At 36.0% G+C, this 26447-nt stretch overlaps 2 protein-coding genes across 8 annotated transcripts in view; one reads left to right on the forward strand and one right to left on the reverse strand.

The window, feature by feature from the left end:
• Positions 1 to 2114: 2114 nt before the first annotated feature.
• Positions 2115 to 11897, reverse strand: LOC145987703 (uncharacterized). 3 transcript variants are annotated; one of them, XM_083122264.1, is made up of 3 exons: positions 11589 to 11897; positions 7198 to 7742; positions 2115 to 4109 (listed from the first exon to the last, which is right to left on the reverse strand). In XM_083122264.1, the coding sequence occupies exons 2-3, from the start codon at positions 7650 to 7652 to the stop codon at positions 2324 to 2326; spliced, it is 2241 nt and encodes a 746-aa protein (XP_082978390.1). In that variant the 5' UTR covers positions 7653 to 7742; positions 11589 to 11897; the 3' UTR covers positions 2115 to 2323. The 3 variants fall into 3 exon arrangements, with proteins under 3 accessions (XP_082978390.1, XP_082978391.1, XP_082978392.1); XM_083122265.1 differs by lacking the exon at positions 11589 to 11897 and adding an exon at positions 11456 to 11518; XM_083122266.1 differs by lacking the exon at positions 11589 to 11897 and adding an exon at positions 11448 to 11481.
• Positions 11898 to 12184: 287 nt separating this feature from the next.
• elgi (E3 ubiquitin-protein ligase NRDP1 elgi) overlaps positions 12185 to 26447 on the forward strand; it is a 37448-nt gene continuing 23185 nt past the window's right edge. For 4 of the 5 annotated variants that reach the window (XM_083122268.1, XM_083122267.1, XM_083122270.1 and 1 more), the window contains exons 1-4: positions 12185 to 12355; positions 21284 to 21376; positions 21795 to 21937; positions 22386 to 22542. In XM_083122268.1, the coding sequence (XP_082978394.1) occupies positions 21287 to 21376; positions 21795 to 21937; positions 22386 to 22542 (390 nt within the window). In that variant the 5' untranslated portion in view covers positions 12185 to 12355; positions 21284 to 21286. Of the gene's footprint in view, positions 12356 to 12481; positions 12501 to 21283; positions 21377 to 21794; positions 21938 to 22385; positions 22543 to 26447 lie in introns of those variants that run through there. The other variant, XM_083122269.1, reaches the window with a different exon arrangement.

Raw genomic sequence — 26447 nt, forward strand, 5'->3', positions numbered from 1 at the left:
GGTTCCGGATCCTAAAATTTTTCGGATCCGGAATTTTCAGATCCAGATACAGAACTTTCGGATCCGGATCCGGATCTGAAAGTACCGGATCCGGATCCGTTTTGCCATCCCACATGCGTTTCTTTGGAAAGTAAGAATGTGCTTATAACATATTGTTACCTGCTAATATACATATATATATATAATATATATAATATAGATACACATAGATATATAGTGTGTGCACGCGTGCGCGATTTGTAATTAATTAATACACTTACAAGGGAGGTCTAAGTCTTCCCCTCCGATTTCCATGAAACTTGGCAGGTGTATAGAGGCCCCTCCCTCAAATGTCAAGATGAGGAGAAATTGAAGTGGGGATCTGACCCCAAAACCACGTAAATATGGCATAGGAAGAAACAGGGGGCATAGGGCCTCTCTATACACCTGTCAAATTTCATGGGAATCAGAGGGGGACACAGGGGTCAGATGATCCCCACGTCAATTTGTCCTCATCTTGACATTTGAGGCGGGTTTTGCCCCCTAAAACCGTTTTTTCTGCTGAAACAAAAAACACTTATTTCTTCCATTGGGCCCCACTATACACCTGCCAAGTTTCATGGAAATCGGAGGGACACAGGGGTCAGATCCTCACTTCAATTTGTCCTCATCTTGACATTTGAGGGGGTTTTGCACCCTAAAACAGTTTTTTAGCTGAAAGAAAAAAAAACACGTATTTCTTCCATTGGGCCCCACTATACACCTGCCAAGTTTCATGGAAATCGGAGGGACACAGGGGTCAGATCCTCACTTCAATTTGTCCTCATCTTGACATTTGAGGGGGTTTTGCACCCTAAAACAGTTTTTTAGCTGAAACAAAAAAAAAAACACGTAATTCTTCCTTTGGGCCCCACTATACTGCCAAGTTTCATGGAAATCAGAGGGGGACACTTAGATAACCTCCCTTGTTAGTCTTACACTTTGTAATTATTTAACACTGCATATATTATAATGTTTTATTTTAATTTGTAAAACTGTAACTGTAGAACAATTGTATAATTTTTGTATAACATTTCTATCTTGTTATATGTGTTAAAGGTTTCATCCTGAAATGGAATGTCTCACATTTATGTGTGTTTTCATTTCCAATACATTTGAATTCCTTTCAATGGTATTTACAAAATCACCTCTGACATTTGTGCACGAGTGTGTTAGCCGATGCGTAGCAAAGTATTTTAGGAACAACACTTGAAAAAAATTCTTGTAGGACTAACGAAAAATTTCTTTGTAATCGAAGATCATAATACCTTTTAAAGGTGTGGTAACATTATAATGGGATTTAGATATGAAATTCTCGGATCCCGATCTGGAACTTTCGGATCCGGATCCGCTTGGCCATCCCTAGTTCATATCACTGAATACACTTCAAAATCATATGGAGAACGGATTCATTATAAGACACTATTGTAATATGCAGGTAATGCAACTTTATACTAGTGTGTCTGTAAAGTGTTGTATCAATTTGAAATAACTTTTGTTATATACTCACATTCACTGTCAGGGCTACATATGCTGCATGTGTGAAACTCCTCTTGCTGCCTTCACAATCTGAGGATGTACTGAAGTACTGTGTGACACTGACATGATTACCAACAACTCCAAACATTATAACCCACTGAAAAAAAGAGTGGAAATTTTGGCTTGGCCAGGAATCAAACCCAGTTCTTTAGCATTCTGTGTAGTACATCTGCAATGGATGGGGAAAAAATATTGTGGGAATTCTGAAGAGGGCAGAGGTACAAAATTGGATGGAATGCCAAGGACCCAGATTTGATCACTGTTTGAGCCACAATTACCGCTCATCCACTGTGTACCATAGGTTATTATATAGCTAATGTAATATCCAATCATGTCTGACAATTGTACCTTAGGTTATTATATAGCTAATGCAATATCTAATCATGTCTGACAATTACAATGTGGACAGACTCCGTCAATGTCTCATATCACATAAAAGTAAAATTGATAAAAATTGGTCACGTGCAAATCATCAATACATTTATTTGTCAATAATTTTCAAGATATTAACGTTGTATTTACGGGAAAAGAAATTCAGAATAGAACACAAGGCAATATATAATTAACATTATTCATTTTTCAAATAAACTTCATACAGCATTTCATCATTTACAAACAAAGATCACAAAGATAAATTAATATTACTAGTACATAAATAGTTTATATAGGAAAAGAAAAGCACTACAAAACACACTCGTTGATTGTTTCATTGTTCTGACACATGGCTTGGTTATTTTGCTTTAAGGGTCTCTTAAATCTTCTAGACTTATCCCAGAACTTCACCATAGCGTTCATGTAATTTTTGATGATTTACAACATAGTGCTCTTTTGAAAATGATCTTCCACAAATACCACAGGGGTATGGATTCTCAACATCTGGATGCTCACCTTGACAATGGCCAACAAGATCACTTCCAGAGGTAAATGATTTTCCACACATATCGCAGGTGAAACTTTTTGTAACGCTATGAATTCTTGAATGCCAGAGAAGGGCCTCCTTTCTCAGGAAGGACTTTCCGCATTGGTCACATGGGAATGGTTTACCTTCAATGTGGGTGTTGTTTATATGATTAATGAGAGCATTTCTAGTTGGATATGATTTACCACACTGAGTACAATAGAAAGACTCGTTACCCTCGTGCAACTTGGAATGTATAGACAGGGCATATTTCCTCCGGAATGCCTTCCCGCACACGGTACAAACGAACGGTTTGTCCTCCTTGTGAACTATGGAGTGATTAAGATAATATTGTTTGCACGTGAAAGATTTACCGCAGTGATTGCAAACATACGGTTTCTGCTCGCCATGTATGGTCCTCTCATGGAAACGCAGGGCATCCTTCCTCAAGAACGACTTACCGCAAACGTTGCAAGGAAAGGGTCTCTCCCCATCGTGCAATGCCTTGTGTGCATCGAGAGAGCTCTGGCACGAGAAGGATTTCCCACAGGTATTGCAAGTTGGCTTACCAAACATGTGAATCTTTGCATGAGTCGCGAAGGTCCCCTGCGTTAAAAATGACTTGCCGCACAATTCACAAATATAATCCCTCTCGCCTTTGTGAGTTTTCACATGATACATGTATCCACTCCTAGTCGATAGAACTTTCCCGCAATCTTTGCACGTGAATGCTTGTTTATCTTTGTGCATCTTTAAGTGTGCATTAAGTGCATTTTTCCACGCGAACCGCTTACCACATTCCGTGCAGGAATACGGTTTACGACCGTTATGTACAACGGCATGTTTTATCAGCTCTGTCCTCTGAAAGAATGATCTGCCGCATATTTGACACAAGTATGGCCTGATTCCAGTATGCAGCTTCATATGTTTCAGGTAACTGTCTTTGAGAAAATATGCTTTACCGCATAGTTTACATTCAAAATTCTTTTTATCGGAATGCGTTCTAAGGTGTTCGGTGAAAGCATTTTTCCACGAGAATGATCTCCCACAATGCTCACAAACGTACGGTCTCTCTCCACTGTGAACCCTGGAATGCTTAATAAGGTCATCCTTTTGAAAAAATGCAGCTGGGCACTCGTTGCATTTATAAGGTTTGTGCCCAGTGTGTATTCTGAAGTGCTTGTTGAGGTTTCCTCTCGATGAGAACGACTTGTTACAAAAATCGCAAGTGACCCACTCCCTGTGACTCTTAAGATGCTGCTTGAGGGTCTTCAATTTCTTAAACTGCAGCCCGCAGTGAATGCAAGAAGGCATTTCCTTGTGCGTCTCCAAGTGTTCGTTCAAAGCAATTTTGTTCTTGAAGAACATGCCACACGTTTCGCACATGTAGGATTCATCATTGGTGTGACTCTCCATGTGGACTTCCAAATCACGCAGGTAAGGAAAGGATTCCCCACACTGCTCGCAAGTAAAAATTTTAGCAGCAACATGGCTTTCCATGTGAGTCAAATAATCTTCATTCTTCAGAAAAGAGAAGTTGCAAATATGACAGGAAAATATCCCATCATCTGCATTGTTTTCCAGTAATTCCTGATTATTAGATTCTGCATAATTTTCAATAATTCTCATTACTATTGAATCATCATCTTGCAATCTGAAAAAAAAAATCATGAATGTTCACAGTAAAACTCTTTTAACAGTGTACAGTCATGGGAAAAAATATTTCCCCCATACAGCCTTAATGCCAGTAGTGTTATGGGGGAAGTATTTTTTTTCACGACTGTAAAACCACTGAAAAATATAACTAATAGTCATGTAATGTCCAAAAAAATACTGTACAGAGGATAATTTATCAATGTACAGATACCAAGCAACCTACAATTATTGTGACCCAATTTTAGATCTGTATTAGATTACATCGACTCCTCATGCTGGAATGTAGGAGTTGTAGCTTTTGTAGTGATGTGATTCAAACAAGTGTTCTAGGGTTATAAGCCCGTGCTTGAAACTTGGGATGCTAATTACCAATGTAACCTGGCTGCTAATCCGAGGACACTTGTTCGAATCCTCATGGCGGAATTTGAGCTCCACTGTGCATTTTGTGCACAGATCTTAAGCTATAGCATCAATGAGCTTTTATAGAAATATTAGTGGCCCGAATCCAGTTTTCACATTGACATTAGCACCACCAGGCGGTGAATATTTGAAGCAGTGTGGATAAAAATCATGATTTTTATTTTAAAAAATCATTTTTAATTATTTATTTTATTTAAATCCATTTCTTATTTTTTTTTAAAAAAACATTTAAAATTACTTGTATGTTTTTTGGCACCATACATATAGATATAGATATTTTTTTTATATAGAAAGGCCTTTTCTAGTAGGCTAAACAGCCATGTAATGAAACTAGAATAATTTCAATAACTTTTCTTCCAGTGAAAATAAAACATTCTGGATGTACTATATAATTGTAACTTAAAATATTTTTATAGTCTTTGTAGCTGAATTTTGGTGTTCTTTTAATGATAATTTTCAATGCTGCCATGTTTTATTGCAGCTTAATAATAATGACACTATTTACGGTTTAACATGGTTAGTATTTTGCATATTATTGTACACAAAATTTATGATATTTTTGTCTATACAAATTATTGAATTTTTAAATCAGGAGAAATTTAAGTTTGTTTACAGATTACACTTCCTTTTGCATGAGCTTCACCCAATCGGTACATATTTCTTTTGTTCAGCCATACTATGTAGAAATTTAAGCAAAAAACATGGCCTGCCCACTTAGGTCTTATTGATTTAATTATTATTAGAATATAATTAAATCAAGAAGACTTAGGTGGGCAAGCCATGTGGCACAAAGGGGAGAGGAAAGAAGAGTTTACAGGATTCTTGTTGGGAAACCTGTAGGAAGACCAAGGCGAGGATGGAGGGATAACATTGAGATGGACCAAAAGGAAATCTGTAAGGGTGGAAATGGTTGGATTGATCTTGCCCAGGATAGGAACAGATGGAAGGCTTGTGTTGCTACAGCTATAAACCTTCAGTTTAAAGAAGGCTCGAGAGTGTGTGAGTTAGTTAATGTTGGCTTGACTAGGAATTGAACCCAGGTCTCTGGCATACTTTACCAATTTCGCCTGAGATACCTGTCTATTGTCTCATTCAGTCATACAGATACAATTAACTGTTGTGTTTCAAACTGTGATATGACGGCCCCTGTGGTGGAGTGGTTAGCACATTGCGCTAAGATGCCAGGGGTCCTTGGTTCGAATCCTGGCCTGGGCATAGATGTTTGTGAGTGTCAATTCATCAGTTTTATCATATCATCATTCATCCACATCTTCGCAAATTATCCAAAAGTGGCACAAAAAACGAAGTAAAATAAAGCAAATCAAACTGCGATATGTTGAATGAAGTGAAACCAGGGCTCTGGCTCAGTATGTCCTGCATCTTCTGATTACCATTTCTACAAGTGTTCAACGGTTCACAACTAGTCTTCATTATTTAGGCACAATATGGTGACTAATGCATATGCAGGTTCAAAGATGACAACTTCGTTGCAAATTTTGACTCCAACTTGGGTATACAAGAGACCTAATTTTCTGCACACAAGGATCAAAATTAATATAATCTGAATTATTTATCAGAATAATTGAAATCCAACCTGACCATTTCTTTGGGAGTATTCCATTAATGAATTTCTTCTAATCCTCATCGCAATTAGCCATAAGTGTGAAGAAAAAGAATTAAAATGCTAATAGCATTAGGGATGCGAAACCCATTTGCATCTTACAGCACGTGATAAACAAATGTCCCTTGCAAAGAGAGATGCATGCATAAGGGAGTATATGAAAAATGGTTCCCCATTAATACAGTAAGTAATTACTATGCCAGTGAAGTATGTGTATCCCACTATAAGGTTAAGTTATATATATATATATATTAAGTTATATAAGTATTTTATAGAATGCATCTTTCCTGAATACACCTATTAAACTAAAAATAGCATGATGCATATCTTCCACATTGCCACACATACAATTCGTACATTGAATAATTTTGTAAAACTGCAATTGTATGTCCTGAGCAGATGCAATTTAGTAATATTTGATTTTATTTAAATTAGCTTTGATCTTATAAAATCTGGCATTTTGAATCAATTTTACACCATTCCTTCCAATTTTCCTTCATCCTTGGATGAAGGTCAATGGTAAAGATAACAGTAGGCAAACTGCCCATCATTATTTTCAGCTGTTTTATTTTACATCCAATGTTGTTTTAAGGTATAGAATTCTGTTGATACTAAGCAGATATTGTCCTCTGCTTCTTTATGTTTTTATTTCCATTCATTATCATCACTGTGACTGAATGAAAATGGTGATGGACAATTCCTCTATTATTTCGTTAGCCATTGGATGTACCATGGTTTCAATTCCAAGATAGGTTGAATTTCCCTGCTTTTTACCATACATATCTACTTCTTCGTACCCAAACTTTGAATGTGTATTGGCTCAGGTTAAATGCACTGTCTTTCCTCTGTTTCTTAAATTCCAGTTCATAATATATTACGGACTTTTGAACAATAAATCATAATTATCCTGTATTCCACTTCTTTTATATTATGAAAAAATAATCAGATATGAATATGTTCATTCTGTTAGAAAATTGAGCATACTAATTGAGTCTACAAGAATGAAATAACTACCTCTAGTAAAATAACAAAAGAGGAAACTTACCTTGTAAGGATATCTTCACTGCTGTTATCACCATCAACAATTAATTCCACAAACTGATTGTCTTGCACAACACTATCATTTTCCATCGCAGAAACACACTCTTTTAAAGCTGGTGGCAGATCGTCAATTGTACACGTTTCGGTAATAGGTACATCATTTGGTTGCGCATTTGTGTTCTTATTATTGTTGTTGTTACTTGCCTCAACATTGCCAGTAATAATTACTGCAGATTCATCTACTTCAACAGAAACATAGTCAACAACATCCAGTAGATTATCATCAATTGCACTATTTCTTTCTTCATAATCCAAGGGCTCTGTCTTAACAATTGCTGGATATTCATAGTCCGTGATTACTGTATACACTTCTGTATCATAAGATTCATCAGCTGGTTCTTCTTTCACAAGTATGAAAGGTGCCATTTGGGTATTTACCCTTGTGTTTTCTTTAGCCATGATGTTTGCTGAAGAAGTACTGGGCAAAACAGAAACAAGATCAAACACACTTTCCTTATGAATTCAATTCAATCCTCCATCTTCAGAGATCTGAAATAAAAAGAAAGAAAATTATGATAAAAATATCACATACTTGATAGAGCATTACTCACATCACATGTCAACATTTCCACATGTTTTTGCCACTATGACATGAAAAGAATGAACATTTTGGCAGGGTGTTAGCTTCTAGGGTAAAACTGCAATATGCGGGAAATCGCTCTAACTTGTTCATTCTCTACTTTTTTTTACATTTTACAATACCTATTCTGCATTGCAAAACATTGTTTAACAAGGGATTTCACTTTTTTTTAACGAAATTAGTATCTATTGTAGACATATCGAGTAATTATTGTTCGTTCTTTTCTCGCTTCCTGAACACGCAAAATGGGGGGCAAATCTTGACTAGCGTTGTGTTTCAAACGGCAAAGCAGTGTTTTAACCTTCTTAACAGAAAAATTCCCGCATAGCCCCAAAAAACATTCGGGATAGTATGACCATCCACGAATAGCCCCCAAAACCATTCCCGCATAACTCCAAAAACCACTCACACATAGCCCTAAAAACCATTCTGGATCGTATAACCATCCACGAATAGCCCCAAAAACCATTCACAATAGCCATGCACCATCACGGTAAGGTTAGGTTAGGTTGCTTTAGGTTGGGCAATACAGTGAAAAACTGTGTGTTTGGAAACACTTACCGGGGGATTACGTCATCAGATGCTCGTAACATCCGGTTCAAGTACATGGATGGAAATGCAAGCAACAGCTTTCGTGCATTGGACGGACATTATTATAGAAAAATACATGATTTAGTGGCCAAATACATTGAAAAATGCAAGAAAACACTTCCACGACCTTCCGAAAAATCTGATATTCCCCGGACACCTATATCTTCTTCGTTTTGTCAATTTTTGACATTTGTACTTACCTATCTGCTTCGTGGAACATTCTTTAACGTGTATTCACGTTTTTTTGATCAAAGAAATTCAATTTTTTTTTTATAAAAAAAAGTGTTTTTGTAACTGAAGAACGTACGTTTCCGCAAATGGTTTGTGGGGCTATCCGAGAATGGTGTGTGGGGCTACGCATATTTTTTTCAAAACCAATTTTTAACTATTGTAAGCTATACGTGACCCTACCTAACCTAACCTTACCGGAAATGGTTCGTGGCGCTATGCGTCAATGGTTGAATTTCCGCTATGAAACATTCCCACATCACACAAAACACCTTCCAGATGTTAGACAATGCTACAGATACTTATTACCGTAAGTAGTTTCTTCTGTAAAAATGAAGAAATCTGTCTGGGGAATATCATATTAGTACCCAATTCCATAAGTACTTTCTTCTGTAAATTTGAAGAAATCCATTTCCCGCATATGACATTTTTACCGCTTCTAGGTTTTAACTTGCCTCATTTCACTTATTTTAGCCTTCTACCTTTTTTAAAAAATCTTGTCCATCTGCCTGTTGAAGGACATGATGTAGCGAAAGCTATAGTTGAAAATACCAGTATGTATATCACATTCTTGTTCACAGAACAAGGTCATTGGTGTCAGACTGAAATATACTGTGCATAAAATCTTTAGAAAAACATTTGGACCTAAAACGATGATAAGACAGGTCAGTGGAGAATGTTAAGTAACGATTAGATAAGCTGGAAACACATTTCTTGAAATTTACAGGAGAAAAGATGAGAAAGTACTTACGGAATTGAGTTCTTGTGGACTTTCTGAAGCAGGGGAAATTGTTTTTTTTTCGAATCGTGCAACTTATTTGGCCTGTAAGTAAGGTATTTTTCATCATTCATGCATCTCTGTTGCACGATAGCTCGTGCCACCATTGCCGTCGACTACGTGAATAAAATGTTCCAAGAGTTCGGTTATGTAACACCCTGTCAGTGTAGCAACCACGCGGTAGTTTGACAGGATGACGTGTCAAGGTTGCGTTGTGAAAATGTTCCCGGATATTGAAGACCCACGAGATTTTTTAATTGAACATGGAATCGTGAAGGAGGAAATGGAATGTCCTAAATGTTCTAGTATATGTAAGCTACACATTGCACGGGATGGGAAGTGGCTCTATATGTGTACGAAAGTGAAATTGTTTTTTTGTTTAAATTTCTTTTTCTAAATTTTCCTAACCTAACCTAACCGGAACGAGTTTACAATACCGGACCACTCTCCAATTTCTATGAAATTTCGCCTACTCACTAATTGTGAACTCCTAATCACGAATCTGCATGTAATAATTGGCGGTCAAGTATGGAAATCGAGAAAAAAATGAAATAAACTATGTTTTCTTAACGTAACGTAACCCTACCATAAGAACAATAGCTCCACGGAAGACGCCATTTTCCCAACATGAAGAAATCAACAGGCAAGATAAGGTATAGTTCTCTTAGCTAAAACATTAATTTTTCTTTGTATTTATGCTAATGGAACCTAACCTAACAGGCCTAACCTAACCTCGTAGGCATTCCTCGTCTGTCGTCAACAAGATTGTTGTGCGTAAAGGAAGACCATTAGGTAATTAATTGCGAAAGAAAGATGGTTCCGAATTGCTGTGTATGGACAATCACCATGGTAAATCGCAAGGTTATTTTACAAGTTGTACATGTAAATGTACAGTTTTAACAAGTGACCGCCAAATATGAACTACAGATACGTCATCAGGACATCGAAATTAGTAAGTAGGCGAAATTTTATAGAAATTGGAGAGTGGTCCGGTATTGTAAACTCATGCCACCTAACCTTCCGTGAATGGTTTGTGGAACAATTTTCGATTAAAAACGTTTTGTGAATAGCTTGTGAGGCATTTATAAGTTTCATAGCATGCAATACATTTATGTGTATTATTTTTAAATTCATTTTTCTAAATTTTCCTAACCTAACTGAACCTAACCTAACCTTCCGTGAATGGTTTGTGGAACAATTTTCGATTCAAAACGTTTTGTGAATAGCTTGTACGGCATGTATAGGTTCATAGGTTTGGAAACACTGCACATCAGCTGACGACAAACAACGTGAGTCAAGATTTGGCTGCCGAATGAGCAACGACAAATAAATAATTATAATGTTAAAAATAACGCTTTTTTCATGGAAAAAAAAGTGAACCCAACTTGAAAAATGTTCCGCTATGCATATGAGGTAAGTAGAAATGATTTTTATTTGAAAATAAACGAGTTAAATGTGTCTCCGGCATATCTAACTGGTACCGAAGGTTACATAATTTAGAACTGCATAATGTTTATTCATGTTCAGATATTATTAGAATAACTAAATCATGAAAACTTAGGTGGGCAGACCATGTGGCATAAATGGGGGAGAAAAGAAGAGTTCACAGGATTCTTGGAAAACCTGATGGTAAGAGACCAGTAGGAAGGCCGAGATGAAGATCGAGGGATGCCTAACCTAAATACCAAAGCATATATTGAACAAAATCTTAAGTAATTCCTAAAACTCCGCAGTATATGTTAACAGAAGTAACTCGAAATCGGACCATTTTAAAATTCGATTCGTAGCACAATGAAATCGCAATAAAGCAAAAGGAACTTGGGCCAAAAAAAAGGTATAATAGGGTAACTTTGTGGCGATGTAACGGTTGGACATGGAGACAATTAAAATAGAAGTCCAAATAGCAGAAAAAATATATTAGATATCAAATGCTTATTACTCAACAAACAATAATATATATGTATAAAAACAGAAAAATTCTGTGGTATAACTACAATTAGCTATTCTACTAAATTACAGAAGCACCCATGAATGTGAAGCGAAACCATGTTTATTTGAAATGTTTCCTTTCAGTTGTGTAAAATCCAATTTCATTGTGTAAGTAAATTATTTATAAACTTGCTAGTGGATAAATAGGTAAATGTAATAATATCAATACCTGTAAAATTATCTTCATTCACACCGTCTACTCATAAACAGAAGCAAATTTTTATCACCATCACTCACAATGAATCACGAAATGTCTAAACGCTGCATAATTCGGCACCGAATTTTGAAACAAAAAAAGAAAGAAGTTTCATACATATTAATATGTGCAGTGAAACGATCTGTTATCCATTATTACACAAATTTCAATTTTATTTTCTAATACCAAATGAAAGCCGTTGGCCGAAGACCTTGGAAGAGTTGATGAAAGAGTTGAAGATGGTTGATGTGTTGCTGGGCAGTGGTCAGCCAATTTGTCCAGAGGACTTGCCGATGTTCTCTGTAGTCTTATGGTTCTTTGCTTAGTGGCTGGAATAAATCAGAAAAATTAACCTCGTACTGAAAATTCCCGAAATTGTCGGGAACTGCAAAAAAACTTTTCCGTCCCGAATTTTAAAAAATCCCACCCCATTCGGTTCCTTTTCTAAGAAGGGAGTTTTAGTAGAGAAGGGTATTTTCCTAGCTTTCAATAAGGGAATTTCTCTGACCTGTTTCTGAGGTGCGGAATGGCTGACATATTTGGCAGCACTGCATTTTTGGTTGATTTGGTGAGGTGAATGTGTATGTGATGGCTGTTATAGGACATGTGAACTTGTTTACTGAAAGATTTCCAAACTGTACAGGTGTTTTTTTTTCTTCTTATATTTTGTAGCATAGCTACATTCATAATGAAGAAATAACCCAATTTTTCTATTGATAGAGGCGTCATTCACAGACCAAGTAAGTGTATTGTTACATTTAGGTGTCTGTTATTGTTGTGTTCCTTTTTGGACTTAACGGTTCTCATGCAATATGGTTAATGAAATGACAATGCAGGAAGCTGAGCTTCTATGTATATTTACATATACATTCACATGGACATGTTGTGAGAGCTTTTAATGCTATAAGTTTGGAATATTGATATATTATTTTGGTTTAAAGGAGGCAGTTTGAAAGTGTCTTGTCAAAATAATTTACATAACTATAAACTACAAGGTGTGTAAGGCTATTTTGATTATTTAGTCTTATAATTTTATCTTCCCCTTTTTAATAGGATGTTTCTCAATTTAGAATTGTAGATAATATATTTTTCGTCTGATCTGTCCATATACTACAGCCTATATGAATAATATGTAACCATGCAAGTATTAGGTTGGAGAATGATACATGCTGAACCTCGCCCACCTTCGAACTTAATCCCTGTTTGGTGCTCATATGCTCTATTTATTTCAGTACGGTATATCCTGCAATATCCCTTGCCTGTAGTGTCCCTTGAAGATGAGGAGTATTTTAAATTTATGTTTCAGATACAGTACTGAATGATGGTTTTAAATTGAAACAGTACAAGAAGACCCAGAAGAAAAAAGGTACTGCTTTACTATAGGTGAGGCACCTATAAATCATTTATTTCACACTTTTTTTACATTGCTAACGTACTATTCTGCATTGCGGAACATTTCTTAAGGTGAAATAATGAATTTGTAACGAAAAAAATGTCTATTTCGTACATTAACGAGTACTTACTGTTCTTCCTTATTTCCACACACAATATGGCGATAGCTTACCCGTTGTGCCAAGTGTTTTGTCGATTTGGAGTGTGCATGCAGTGTTGCAACCTTGTTCACCGAAAAATACCTAAATTTAAAAAAATTAAAAACGCAACGAAAAAAGTTCAATTTTTGACATAAAGAGTAATTATTAAACCATTGACGTTAGCCCCAAAAACCATCACAGGTAGCCCAAAAAATTCACGATAGCTCCACGAACCATCACGGGGACGGGATATGCCTACTAGGTTAGGTTAGGTTCCATTAGCACTCATTTCGTTCAATTTAGCATATACGTACAACATCGGTTTTTCTCGATGAAAGAAATTACACGGAATTCTTTTAATTTTAACTTTCCATGTCCTGCATTCCACTTCTTTCTTCAAGATTCCGTGTTGAATTACAATTTCCATGGCATCTTCCACACCCGGCAACAACTTCACGACGCATCCTCGACACATCATCTTATAGCGAAAACATGGTGTGGGTTGAAGCACTGACTGCAGGGTTTACGTCATCTTGCACACGGAACATTGTGCTCTCGTGCAGAAAGCAAATGGCGGCAGCAGCAATAGCACATTGGATTTTCATAGAAAACCACATGCATTCACATTAAAATGGATCAAAACTACATTTCCAAACTTCAACAGAAAACATCAAGAGACTTTGTGAAAACAATGATGAATTTGAATTACCTGATGATATTTGGGATTCATAATTTTAAAAAAATCTGAAATAAAAATAAAACAGACTGCTTTTTTCACAGTTAAGTTGCTATATTACAACAATGTAACATTGACAACATCCATTATATAACAGATTCTTTTTGTTTAAAAAAATTACTAACCATTGTTATATCTGTATCTTTAGTCAAAATGAAAATAAATGTCTGATGAAAGGAGCATGTGTTCTCCTGAAACGTCACAAAGAAAAACTGTTTTCTTATGCTTGTAATAACCGTAAACTACAGGAAAATAATTCAACAACACTACAGAAATTGATTTGCGTAAGTACTTTCTCGTGTAAATCCGTCTCACCTATAGTAAAGTGTTACCGAAAGAAATACACATTTTGACTATTGTTGGAAACTGTCCTCTGCTAAGAAAATGTCAGCATTTGGATTCAGGTCATTATGTAAACAGGGAATGTATAGAAAATAGATCATTGTAGAAGAGCTGTACTGTGTGTTTAGGTTGCATGGTACTCCTAGATTAAATTGGTTGAAGAGAACTTAAGTTTTAATTTTGGTAACAGTAGTATAAGCCGGAGACACATTAAACTCGTTTGTTTTCAAATAAAAATAATTTCTACTTACCTCATATGCATAGCGGAAGATTTTTCAAGCTGGAAATCACTTTTTTTTCCATGAAAAAAGCATTATTTTTAACATTATAATCATTTATTGGTCGTTGCTAATTCGGCGGGCAAATTTTGACTCACGTTGTCTATCGTCAGCTGATATGCAGTATCGTCAGCTGATGTGCAGTGTTTCAAAACTTATGAACCGATAAATTCCGCACAAACTATTCACAAAAGGTTTTTAAGCGAAAATTGAGGGTAGACTCTACGCCCTTATCTGCATGGTGAATGCTTCTTTGCGTTCGCGGTGCACGATCGTGGTGCGGCACCCGGCATCTCTTCGGGTAAGTACCTTTTTCTTTTTACACTTTCTGTTCACGATAGCCCCACTATCCATTCACGGGGTCGAGGTATGCCTACGAGGTTAGGTTAGGCCTGTTAGGTTAGGTTCCATTAGCACTCATTTTACCCCTAAATATGTGCTTCATCATCTACAAAATTCCTCGGTACTTTCAATTGCGCATATCCGGACAACATCGGTTTTTCTCGATTTAATCCTTCAGGAAAGTTTTGCTTGCTTTGAGATTTACGTTGTTGATTTCCTTATAAAATAAGCTTTCCTACGATATATGACACGTATTCCTTACGAAAAGGACGTAAACTAGAGTCTTACCTTACATTGGGAAAAAAAAACCGCTCACACGTCATCTTGTCAAACTTCCGCGTGGTTGCTACACTGTGAGGGGGTTACATAACCGAACGCACGGAACATTTGATTCACGTAGTCGACGGTAATGGCGTTACGAGCTATCGTACAACGGAGATGCATGATTGACGAAAAATACCTTATTTACAGGCAAAATACGTTGTACGATTCTAAAAAACAATTTCCCTGGCTTCAGAAAGTCCTCAAGAACGCAATTCCGTAAGTACTTTCTCGTCTTTTCTCCTGTAAATTTTAAGAAATCCGTCTCCGGCTTATCCTACTGTTACCTTAATTTTACCATTGAGGATTTGGTAACTGTTTCAAGCAAGTCTTTCACACACACTTCAACGAAACATCCTAATATTTACCTTTATCCAAATCTACTTACAGTTTGCTAAATTCAAAGAAAACTCTGACGTCACTATATAAAATTTCCATATATTTTTATCACTTATTGATCTACTGTCTTTTGGTTTTTTGTTGCTATGCTCAAAATGTGTACAGAAATTTATACATCGCAATTTCACATTATCAATAATTAATTATACATCTTATTAATTCAACAACGTTTTGTAACATAACAAAATAGTAATTGATAACAACATACATATAATGCATATTAAACACAAAATTAAACAATAAATAATAAATGAACATCTTTGGCCCAGTCACAATATGCACCCCTTCCGGGTGAAAATTTTCGATTTATTTCAGTTCTGTAAATATCGAATTCAGTTCTTTATGAACTCCGTGAATGAAACTCTACTGACATATTTTGTATCTCACTTTGTTGTAGTTCCATTCAATGACCCATGACCCACACCTAAGTATTCTTTCTTTACAATTCCGTTAGGGTCCACAATAAGCGATTGGTGCTTGTAGTATCTTCCTACCTTCTGTTGTCCTTTACCCCCCTGCAGACGATCTTTAGTTTGTGTTTATGTTGGCAGAAAAAGGTGTGTGCGGGTCACAGTGACCCGCAGCGACCATTAATATTTGCGCAAATAGTCAACGCTCAGTTTGTTGCAGTAGCGTGGCATTGTTGCATTGTGCATTGTTTGAATTTCGGTGTGATGGATCCAAAAAGCTATAGATCGAATCCGTCGTATGCTGAACAAAGTGGTGTCAGAAGACGAAGAAGGCCAAGAGTTAGGAAGTGAGGAGAGCGATATTGGAAGTGATATTGACAGGGAAGAAGAAAAATAGATAATGAAAAGCATGACACTCACGATGAAGATGGATGTGGTGTTGATGCTACGTCAGAAGATGACATACCTTTACTCGAGAGAGGTTACTTCATTGGGAAGGATGGTACCAAGTGGATGAGGGATGAGCTTCTCAATCATTGCGCACAAGACACCACAACATAGGCACTCACCTTCCAGGATGTAGAGGTGAAGTAAAGGAGGCCAACACACTGGTGAAAGCGTGGCAGTGTTTGTTTACTGATCCAATACTGTAGAAGATATGAATTACACAAATAAGTATATTGATATATTCAAAAGCTAATTACTCTCGTGAAAGACATGTAAAATGTACCAATTTGGTTGAGATGAAAGCCCTTCTAGGACTTTTGTATTTGGCTGGCGTGTTGAAGTCATCACACGTGCATATTGATGAGTTGTGGAGTGATGATGGAACAGGAATTCCTATTTTTCGTACTGCTATGAGTCAAACACGATTTAGATTTTTATTGAGAATGTTGTGTTTTGATGACAAGAGACACCGACAGGCAAGATGTGCGCTTGACAAGCTTGCTCCTATACGGGAAATTTTTGAACTGTTTGTGCAAAACTGTAAAATGAATTTTAGTGTTAGCGAGTACACAACAATTGATCAAATGTTGTGGGGCTTTTGTGGCAGGTTCTCGTTTCGTCAGTTTATGAAAAGCAAACCTGCAAAATACCGAATAAAGGTATTTTCACTTGTAGACACTCGGACATACTATGTGGCCAAAATGGAGATATATTTAGGAAAACAGCCTGATGGTGCATTTTTTGTGAACCAAACTCCTGCTGTCGTTGTAAAATGTCTAATTGAACCAATGTCAGGTTCTGGCAGAAATGTTACTTATGATAATTGGTTCACTACTGTGCCATTCACTGGAGAACTTCTGCTTCAACACAATCTCACAACAGTTGGATCAATTCGGAAAAATAAACTTGAGCTACCTACATGTTTTGTTACCAGCAAGAATAGGGAAGGACACTCTTCTCTTTTTGGATTTGGGAAAGATCATGCAACACTGGTTTCAGGTTGAGAATTTAATGAATTTGAATTTGCAGGAAAACACTGATATGGCATTGTATTATTATTAGCACTGCGATTTTCATTCCTGTAATAGAATCGCGATTGATTGAGCAAATTTTCATCATTAAATTGTCCTGTAGGTGAATGATAATTATTTTGGGAACGACTGAAGATGACAGGACCCCTCTCCGATTTTCTTCATATTTGGCATACTCACTAATTGAGGCCTCCTAATCACGAATCTGAAGTTAAAAGTTGTCGGAAACGTCTAGAAATTGCAAAATAAGCAAAAATAAGGCGTTAGTTTTCGGAATGGAAACAGTCTATTTTCGCGAAATTTTTTGTTTCACAAGCAAATATATATATTCCTGATACTACCATGACACAAAATTTTAACTGTTTGCCTAACCGAAACTAACCTAACCACACATCAATGGTTCGTGGGGCTAGCGTCAATGGTTCGCAATTATTTTGCAATTTCTAGATGTTTCCGACAAATTTTAACTTCAGATTCATCATTAGCAGGCCTCAATTAGTAAGTATGCCAAATATGAAGAAAAGCGGAGAGGGGTCGGGTCATCTTCAGTCATACCTTATTTTGCCTGTAATTATTTCAGAATTGTCCTCCGTTTCTAGATCTTAAGCCATTATAATGGTTTTGTGCAGTAAAATTTCCATGAAATCCATAACTATTAGAGGTATGCCTAAAATTGTTGAAATATCGACCTCGAAGATTGTTTCCCTGCAGATTTTCGTAACCTTGATTGATAACAGCATTGGCTTCTAACTCACTACTAGTTGGAGTCTGAGTAAAAACACTAGTGGTCTTCGAGCGTCTATTTTGTTCAGAGTTCTTAAAAACCTTTGGAATATTTTCACGTTCGTTGTCTTCATTAGGAAGAACAACAAACCCCTTTCTACTAAATTTTATTATATCTAACCTACAGAACAAATTTCGTGACAAGTAATGTGATTAGCAATATTATCAGGTAATTGGCTAAGTACTAACTGCAGAACATCTATATCTTAAAGATTTTCAACCAAATTGCAATAACTAGAGTGAGTTTTTAAAGCAAAAGTCTGTAAACTTCCATGTACACTGGGATCGTATTTGCGATTCCTCAATACGGAGAGTTGTCATTGGATAACTTCCGAAGAAGCAAACTGATTAATGAATTCTTGTACAAACTGATCATAAGAATTAAAGCAATATTTATGAGTCCGAAACCAATAACCAGCTCTCCCAATAAAGCATTGTTGAATACTTTGCAGTTTAATTACTGTTGGCATTCCTACAACTTTTAATATGTTATCCAGCTGTTCAATATATTCTCTTGCTGATTGTTGCTCTATCTTCCCCGAGAACTTAGGCAATTTAGATAATTCTCTTAATTTTAAACGTCCACTTCTTGCATTTCCTTCTCCATTGCATGTATTTCTAGTTATAGGATGATCACTTCTTCCTCTCGAACTATACGGTTGATTATAGCAAATATTATTTGCTCCGTTTAACCCTGTGTTACCATAATCATACAATCTCGGACCTTTTTCAGAAGAATGAGGATCATAGTGATTGTTCGAAACTGAACATGGTACACTTGCATCACAGTAAATATTACTAACACAATCATTTTGTGGGTTACAATCACACCACATACAAGGAGAATTAAAGCTTCGATCTATATGAGAATGTGGATTATTATGTAGATTCCTACCATTGTCATTATTCGTAGTAAGCACAAAACTAGAAGTAGGATGTGCATTTGTACCAAATAGTTGATAGCAATCATCAGTGTAGTTATATTTCTCAGCACGTAACTCTCGTTTTTGGAATGGACCTTATGTGTCGTCACTTCGGAATTTCTTTACGGAAGCTTCTTCAGAGCTTAGATCTTACAGATTTATTATACTTGTGTTTCCAAAGGACATGTTTACAAGCACGAGTGTTAGTAACATTCTTCTTACCGGAAACTGTCCTAGAAGAATCATCTGATACATCACTAGACGAAGTACTGAGTCCAACATCACACTGGGTTCTTCCATTCTGACATGTATTGAATTCCATATTATCCACAACAATTGATTTTGTTCTGCCTTTACTATTTGTAACAGCTGAATTATGAGCAGAGGAATTATGTGCAAAAGCTACGTTACGTTCATCTCTATCGTTAGAATTAACTTTGACTGTTAAATCCTTGCCATCATCTTGAAGCTTTTTGATATTTTGTTCTATACCTTCAATACAGGAATTAAACTGTTGGAACTTTTTGGTACAATGAGAAATATGCTTATGTACATCAGCATTAACATTGCTTTTACTTTCTAAAATACTGACTCTAGACACAAGATCAACTATACAGGGTAAGTCAAAATGATGGGCCCGATTACAGAAATTTATTCTGTGAAATCTAACAAACATGTTATTGCGAGACATGCGCTTCGAAAGGTTAACTTTCAAAGTTTAGTTTCCACTTTCTACCGCTAGGAGTCAGCAGCGAGCAGGAAAATGGCATTGACTGGAGAACAGAGATCTTTCTGTGTGCTTGATTATCATGTGAACAAGTCTGTGCTTAGTGTGCAACGACATTTCCGTACCAAATATCGGAGAGAACGACCTACGGGTAAGGCCATTCGTAAGTGGTATGAACATTTCAGAGATTTGGGCTGCATCTGTAAACGAAAATCGACTGGGGAAGAGACAGTGGAACGAGTGCGCACATGTTTCGTGCGGAGTCCACAGAAGTCCACCTACCGGGCAGCGAGACAACTTCAACTTCCACAGAAAACTGTCTGGCAGGTTCTGCGGAAACGTTTACAAATGAAACCCTACCGCTTGCAACTAGTTCAAACCTTAAAATACACTGATTATGCTTTGCGCATGTCCTTTTGTGCTGATTTCCTCGCATTAGTGGAAACGGATGGGTTCTCTGAGAGGTTAATTTACAGTGATGAAGCAACTTTTCACCTTTCAGGGAAAGTGAATAGACACAACATAAGTATTTGGGGAACTGCACCATAATGTTGTCTGATGGAAAACACATATGTTAACTGAATTTATTAAGAAACTCACAAAACAACATAACACTTTACATTACAACGAAACTACGTTCTCCATTCCAGGTTCGAAGTAAGTCTTAACCTTAGTAGAATGCATTTAGGGACTTTTTTTTTATGCTAAGAGAACCAAACCTGGCCTGCCTAACCTAACCACGAAAGCATATATTGAACAAAATCTTAAGTAATTGCTAAGACTCTGCAGTGTGTTTTAACAGAAATAAGTTGAAATCGAACCATTTAAAAATTGCATTCATAGCATGATGAAATCGCAATAAAACAAAAGGGATTTGGGCTGAGGATTTTATGCAAAAATTTCGTCTTTGCTAGTTCTCAATGATTACTTAAAACTACCAGCAATGTAAATATTTAAAAATTATTGTGCTTAAGGCCATGTGTACGTGCGGAATAGGAAGTCAAAGCCATGAAATCCTTTGTCTAGATAGTCCATCCATATAGGTGAGAGCAACTGACGTTATAACTTTCTTCTTTAGGCTCAGGAAAACTCAAACAACAACGTGCTTACCAGTTGCCTACTTACTCATTTGAAAGCAGGGGTGAGATCTTTCCCACATAAAAAAAGGATCACTCCAAAAGTTCTAACCTTCTACAATTGATTTTTAAAATCAACTGAGAGGTATGTACAGACTAAACATTCCAAGGTATTTCCATTTTGAATCATTGACTGTGGGATTTCCAGTCCCTTCAGAGAAACATAGCGTCTCAATTCACCATTTCTTATGATCACATGATCTGTAAATTCTTGTCAGCTTTTTAAATTTATTTACCGTGATATTTTTTTTCTTTATTCAGAGAATGGGGTTTGATGTGATCAGATTTCAGGGGGATGTGGACGAAGAACTGGTGTGTCCTATCTGTTCTGGAGTTCTTGAAGATCCACTTCAGGTGAGTTTGAAATATAAATTACTTCAAAAGTAAATTAAACATTGAATTTTAGAACCTCAATACCACTGTTAGGGTTAAAGGAAAATGTGGTGACTATTTGCATGTGTAAGATTGGATGTGTCACCATTCAGAAATGTTATTTTTTTCAACAGGATTTTTCAGATACCTGCTAAGAGCAAGTTAGAAATTGTAGGTTTGTGTAGGGCACTTTGATGCACAAGCAGTGAACTCGAGACTGAACACCAGAAAGCAGTGGCGATGGGACTCATCACACTGACCATGCATTGCCCAATGAGAAGCCACTTAGCTGGCAGAGTGTAGAAAATATGGTACTGTAAATGCACTGACCTTGTGTGTAATTTTATGTGAAACAGTGTGTACAGTTTAGTATAGTAAAATTGAAACTATTGCTTTGCAGGCTCCAGTCTGTGAGCATGCGTTTTGCCGTGCGTGCATACAAGAGTGGATCTCAAGGCAACCTATATGTCCTGTGGACAGACAGCCAATTACATCGGTACAGTTGAGGCCAGTACCTAGGATATTAAGAAATTTACTTTCAAGGTACGTGTTGGAAACATTTTATAATTTTCCTGAATCACGTTATCTTAAACTAGAGATGTTAAAAATGGTGCTGCCTTTAAATCAGCTATGCACTGCAATCTGCATTGTTCAAGTGTACCATGTAAGCTTTCACTAAATTGATGTTACCTGGTTTTCAACCAGGTGTTCTGGCTTGACAGATTTACATTTTTAAATCGCTGCAGGTATGTCGTGTGAATTTTCTGATGTTTGTTCCTTTTCTTGCCTTTTTTTTTTATTGTGCATTATGTTTTGATACAACAGCTGTTTCTCTTATATTTGAATGTTTAACATCTCTCTATATATTGCAACAGTGCTGTTTTACTTTTATTTACATGCATTCTATGCCCATATTGTGTGATGTATGCAACAAATCCATATTGTCACCAATTAATTCAGATGAAAGTTCATACTCCTGTGTTTGTTGCAGACTGTGTATCACCTGTGATAATGCTTCCTATGGCTGTTCATTAGTAATGAAATTAGATGTGTTAGCTTCACATTTAGAGGAATGTGAACATAATCCTAAACGACCAGTTCCATGTGAACAAGGCTGTGGTCTTGTAATTCCAAAAGATGAACTTAAGGTAAGTACTATTAGGTTGTAATATGTAAAGTAGTATATTGATGTTTGTGTCCTTTCTCATTGATAGGAAGGCTAACAAAGTATGGAAGTGTTTGTTCATGTCCTGACTTAATCTTTAGTGTCCAGATGGTTTCGCTCGAAACCAAAAGGGTATTTCCATTGAGGGTGGATGGTCTATATAATGACCAGCAGCAGTTTGCATGCCATTTCTTGAAAACTACTCATGGAATTTCAGTTCTGTCTTTTTCTTATTAGTATACTTAAGAATGTATGACATACTCAAATTCATAATTTATGATGTGTGCGACTTACTCACTTTTATATAGATTAATTCGTATTTTCAAGAGTAATTCGTATTTTCAATAAATTAATCAAACATACAAAACTTTTGTACTTACGTGTAGCGAGTGTCTATTATTTCAAACGACGTTTCGGGAACAGTTGTTGCTACCAGAGTAGCAGCTACTTGGGTAGTAAAGGTTTTAGAGAAATTTTCCAAATTCTGCCTTCACCTAAACTGTACCGGTTCCTTTTTTCCTGACGTTTGAGACCATTTAACATGGCTATGACATATTTCTGGTAGCAGAGAAAAAGAACCTGAAGAAGGGAACAGTTATTTCCGAAATGTTGTTTGAAATAATACATACTCGCTACACGTAAGTATAAAATTTGTGTATTTTTGATTAATTTATTGAAAATACGAATTAATCTATACTCGAATTACAAAAGAATAAATCCATTGTCACTATCATTAACAAGTTCCGTTTTGCAAAGTCCTTTGTTTCTCTTGTATTACTATAGAATAAATTGAACATAAAGGGCCCTAACTTCTAAACTACTGCAGCTTTTTGAAAAATGTAAATTCTACATTTAAACGTTCTCTCTCTCGAGGGGGAAGGGGGAGTGGTAGGAGTAAAAAAGCAACATTTTAAGTGACATCTGAAAATTAAGGCTCCATGGTGGAAGATGGGGTCAATGGCCCAAACGCCATAATTTATAGTTTGTTTCAAAGTTGCAGCATGGGTCATAGAATGAGAAATTCTTGATTTTTTTTCATAAGCTGGCAACTGCCACTTTATACAATGTTATTTTATTAGCCAAGAAGTATGAGCCTAATTTGAATGAAACTTTGCATTGATGTAGAAATGTTTCACTGCTACATACTACAATTTTTTCATTCATTTCTGTCTTTCGGGGATGGGGAGGCACAGTAGCGTTCTGTAAGCCAATTTTGTTGAAAAATTTCAGTTTTCTTCTTCTTCCTTTAACACGAATTATTAGCTGGCAAAATGTATAAATTTTACCTGTGCTAAATGCTAAATTCAGAAAATAAATAAAACCAATTTCATTTCTCTACGCCAGTTATTTTTCGAGCTACGATTTTTTTTAATGTATTTCACAGAAAGTTTGTAACAGGAATACCTGCGTGCAAGGGGGTGAAACCTACACATTTTTATCAACATAAAACTAGATTCCAATATTAATATTTCTTGTATTCATAACTTAGATATGGTACATAACTTTTTACAATCTGTTTACTATATTCGATAGTCATTTGTTTCATTTTGAACACGTACGTTCATAAATTCACATTACAAACTCATCATAACTCAACATAACACAACATTGTAACTATTGTGCTTGTCACAATATAATCCCCTCTCTTAGGAAACATTTTCTGCATGAGACAATTATTCAATATACATTAAATTGTCGAACAAGAAGAAAATTTACAATAAAAGGGGCATATTACAAACTGCTTTCTACAAACACTAACTCAATACAAATATTTGCGTTCAGGCATGCCATTCATACATAATTCAGGCAATTTTCTTTATCATATTCTCTTAATACAAAGAAGCAAAATTTATGACTTTCATAAATATACACAAATATTTAATTGAGAACACAGAAAATAAACACATTATACACAAAAGTGATTTGGGTTACACATTTTTTTCTTTCAATAGCTATGTTCTCTTTTCTTCTGTACAATTAAAAAGTTTAAGATTTGTTAAGTTCTGCTTTTGTTCCTTTGCTGGCGTCGACAATGATATTAAATGTGCTTGGTTATTCTTAACTTCCTTGACTTGATAAGGACCAACATACAAGCTGAAAAATTTATGAATGCTATCACTAATAGCTTTGCTTTTAAGATGGTTTCTAACAAGAACCAGGTCACCAGATTTTATCGGATGCTTATGTTCATTAAAATCCCTTTTAATCTTTTGGTTTTTCTGTTTTATATTTGCTTCAGCCATTATACACTTTGTCTTCCAGGGTAAATGTTTCAAGTCATCTGGCCAACTTATTTTGTCTATTATTTCATCGTGATAATCAACATGCATAAAAAGTTCAGATGGTGTGAAACCGGTTGTTTCCGATTTTGAATTATTCAATAGATGAACGACAATATTCACATAATTAAACCAAAGTTTATGATTATACTTACAAAACATTCTCAATAGTCTCACCAGCTCTTTATTGTAACGTTCGACAGGATTGGCAAAAGGTGCATATGGTGAAGTTAACACATGTTTAACACTCACAGAATCCAAATAACTTTTAAATTCAGTTGACTTAAATTGCGAACCATTACACTTTGGGTAATGATTAAAGTAAATTCCAAATTTGTTAATTATTTCCTTTGAGGTTGCACGTCGAAGACAATAAACCATCACAAATTTACTCATTACGTCTACAATGACTAATATATGTTGGAAACCTTTAGACAAAGGTAATGGACCAATTAAGTCGGCTGAAAGTAAGTAGTGAGGTTTGGTTGAATACACATGTAATTCTTCCTTTGAAATTTTAAAGGTGCATTGCTTATCCCTTGCACATGAAAGACAGTTTCTTAAATAGTCCTTAATACTTTTACGCATTTTAGGCCAATAATAAAACCTTTTACAAAAATCGTAAATTTTAAAATAGCCGAAATGTCCCTTTAAATCATGCTGTTTATACAAAACATCTCCAATTAAGGCACTAGGAACTATTATCTTCCAATCATCATCTACATAAGGTTTGAAAAATAGTATGCCATCATGAACGGAATACTTCCTTTTAATTATCAGATTTACTTCTTGAGACTCCAATTTTCTTCTTAACGACGAACAAAGCAGATCTTTCTCTTGTGCACTTCGCCAGAAATTGGGTTCTATATCAGAGATTACGTGATTTACGTACATTTCTTTAATCGTAGTCACTGGTGATTTACTAATTGGATAACGACTTAACGTATCAGCAACTGGATTTTGAGAACCAGATACATGTTCGATTGTAAAGTTGTATGATTGTAGCTTAAGTGCACATCGGTTCAACCTAGGGTTCAGTGTCCTTACTGATTCAAGCCAGCACAACGATTTGTGGTCACTGTAGATTGTAAAATGTCTTCCAGTAATATACACTGTAAACTTTTCCACGGCATAAAGAATAGCAAGGCATTCTATTTCATGTGTACTGTACGTGGTTTCAACTCCCTTCAAAGTGCGACTGACATACTGAATGACATTTACATTTCCATCTTCATCCGGTTGCCAAAGTACTGCTCCTACGCCGATCTTAGAACCATCAACATTAATACAGAATTCCTTATTAAAATCAGGTTGTCCTAATGATGAAGATGATAAGATTAATTTCTTTAGGTTATTAAAGGACTGCTGATGATCTTCCGTCCAGCACCAGTTTGAGTTTCCTTTCAGTAATTGATACAAAGGAGCTGCAGCAGTTGCAAAATTTCGCACAAATTTTCTCCTCCAGTTAGCCAAACCCAGAAAACGATGAACATCCTTCTTACGTTTTGGAACTGGAAATTCGGAGATTGCCTTATTGCTCTCCGGATCTACTTTTATTTCGGTGCCAGATATTATATGTCCTAGAAATTTAATTTCAGTCCTAATGAAC

Source organism: Lepisma saccharinum, chromosome 5, assembly GCF_977018435.1.
Source record: "Lepisma saccharinum chromosome 5, izLepSacc3.1, whole genome shotgun sequence".
In the NCBI taxonomy this organism is placed as follows: domain Eukaryota; kingdom Metazoa; phylum Arthropoda; class Insecta; order Zygentoma; family Lepismatidae; genus Lepisma; species Lepisma saccharinum.

Excerpts from the sequence above, each read along its gene's own strand:
- LOC145987703 (XM_083122264.1), bottom strand. The coding sequence starts at position 7,652 with ATGGCTAAAGAAAACACAAGGGTAAATACCCAAATGGCACCTTTCATA. Across the intron at positions 4,110-7,197 it reads AGTGAAGATATCCTTACAAG|ATTGCAAGATGATGATTCAA; the intron begins GTAAGTTTCCTC and ends TTTTTTTTTCAG.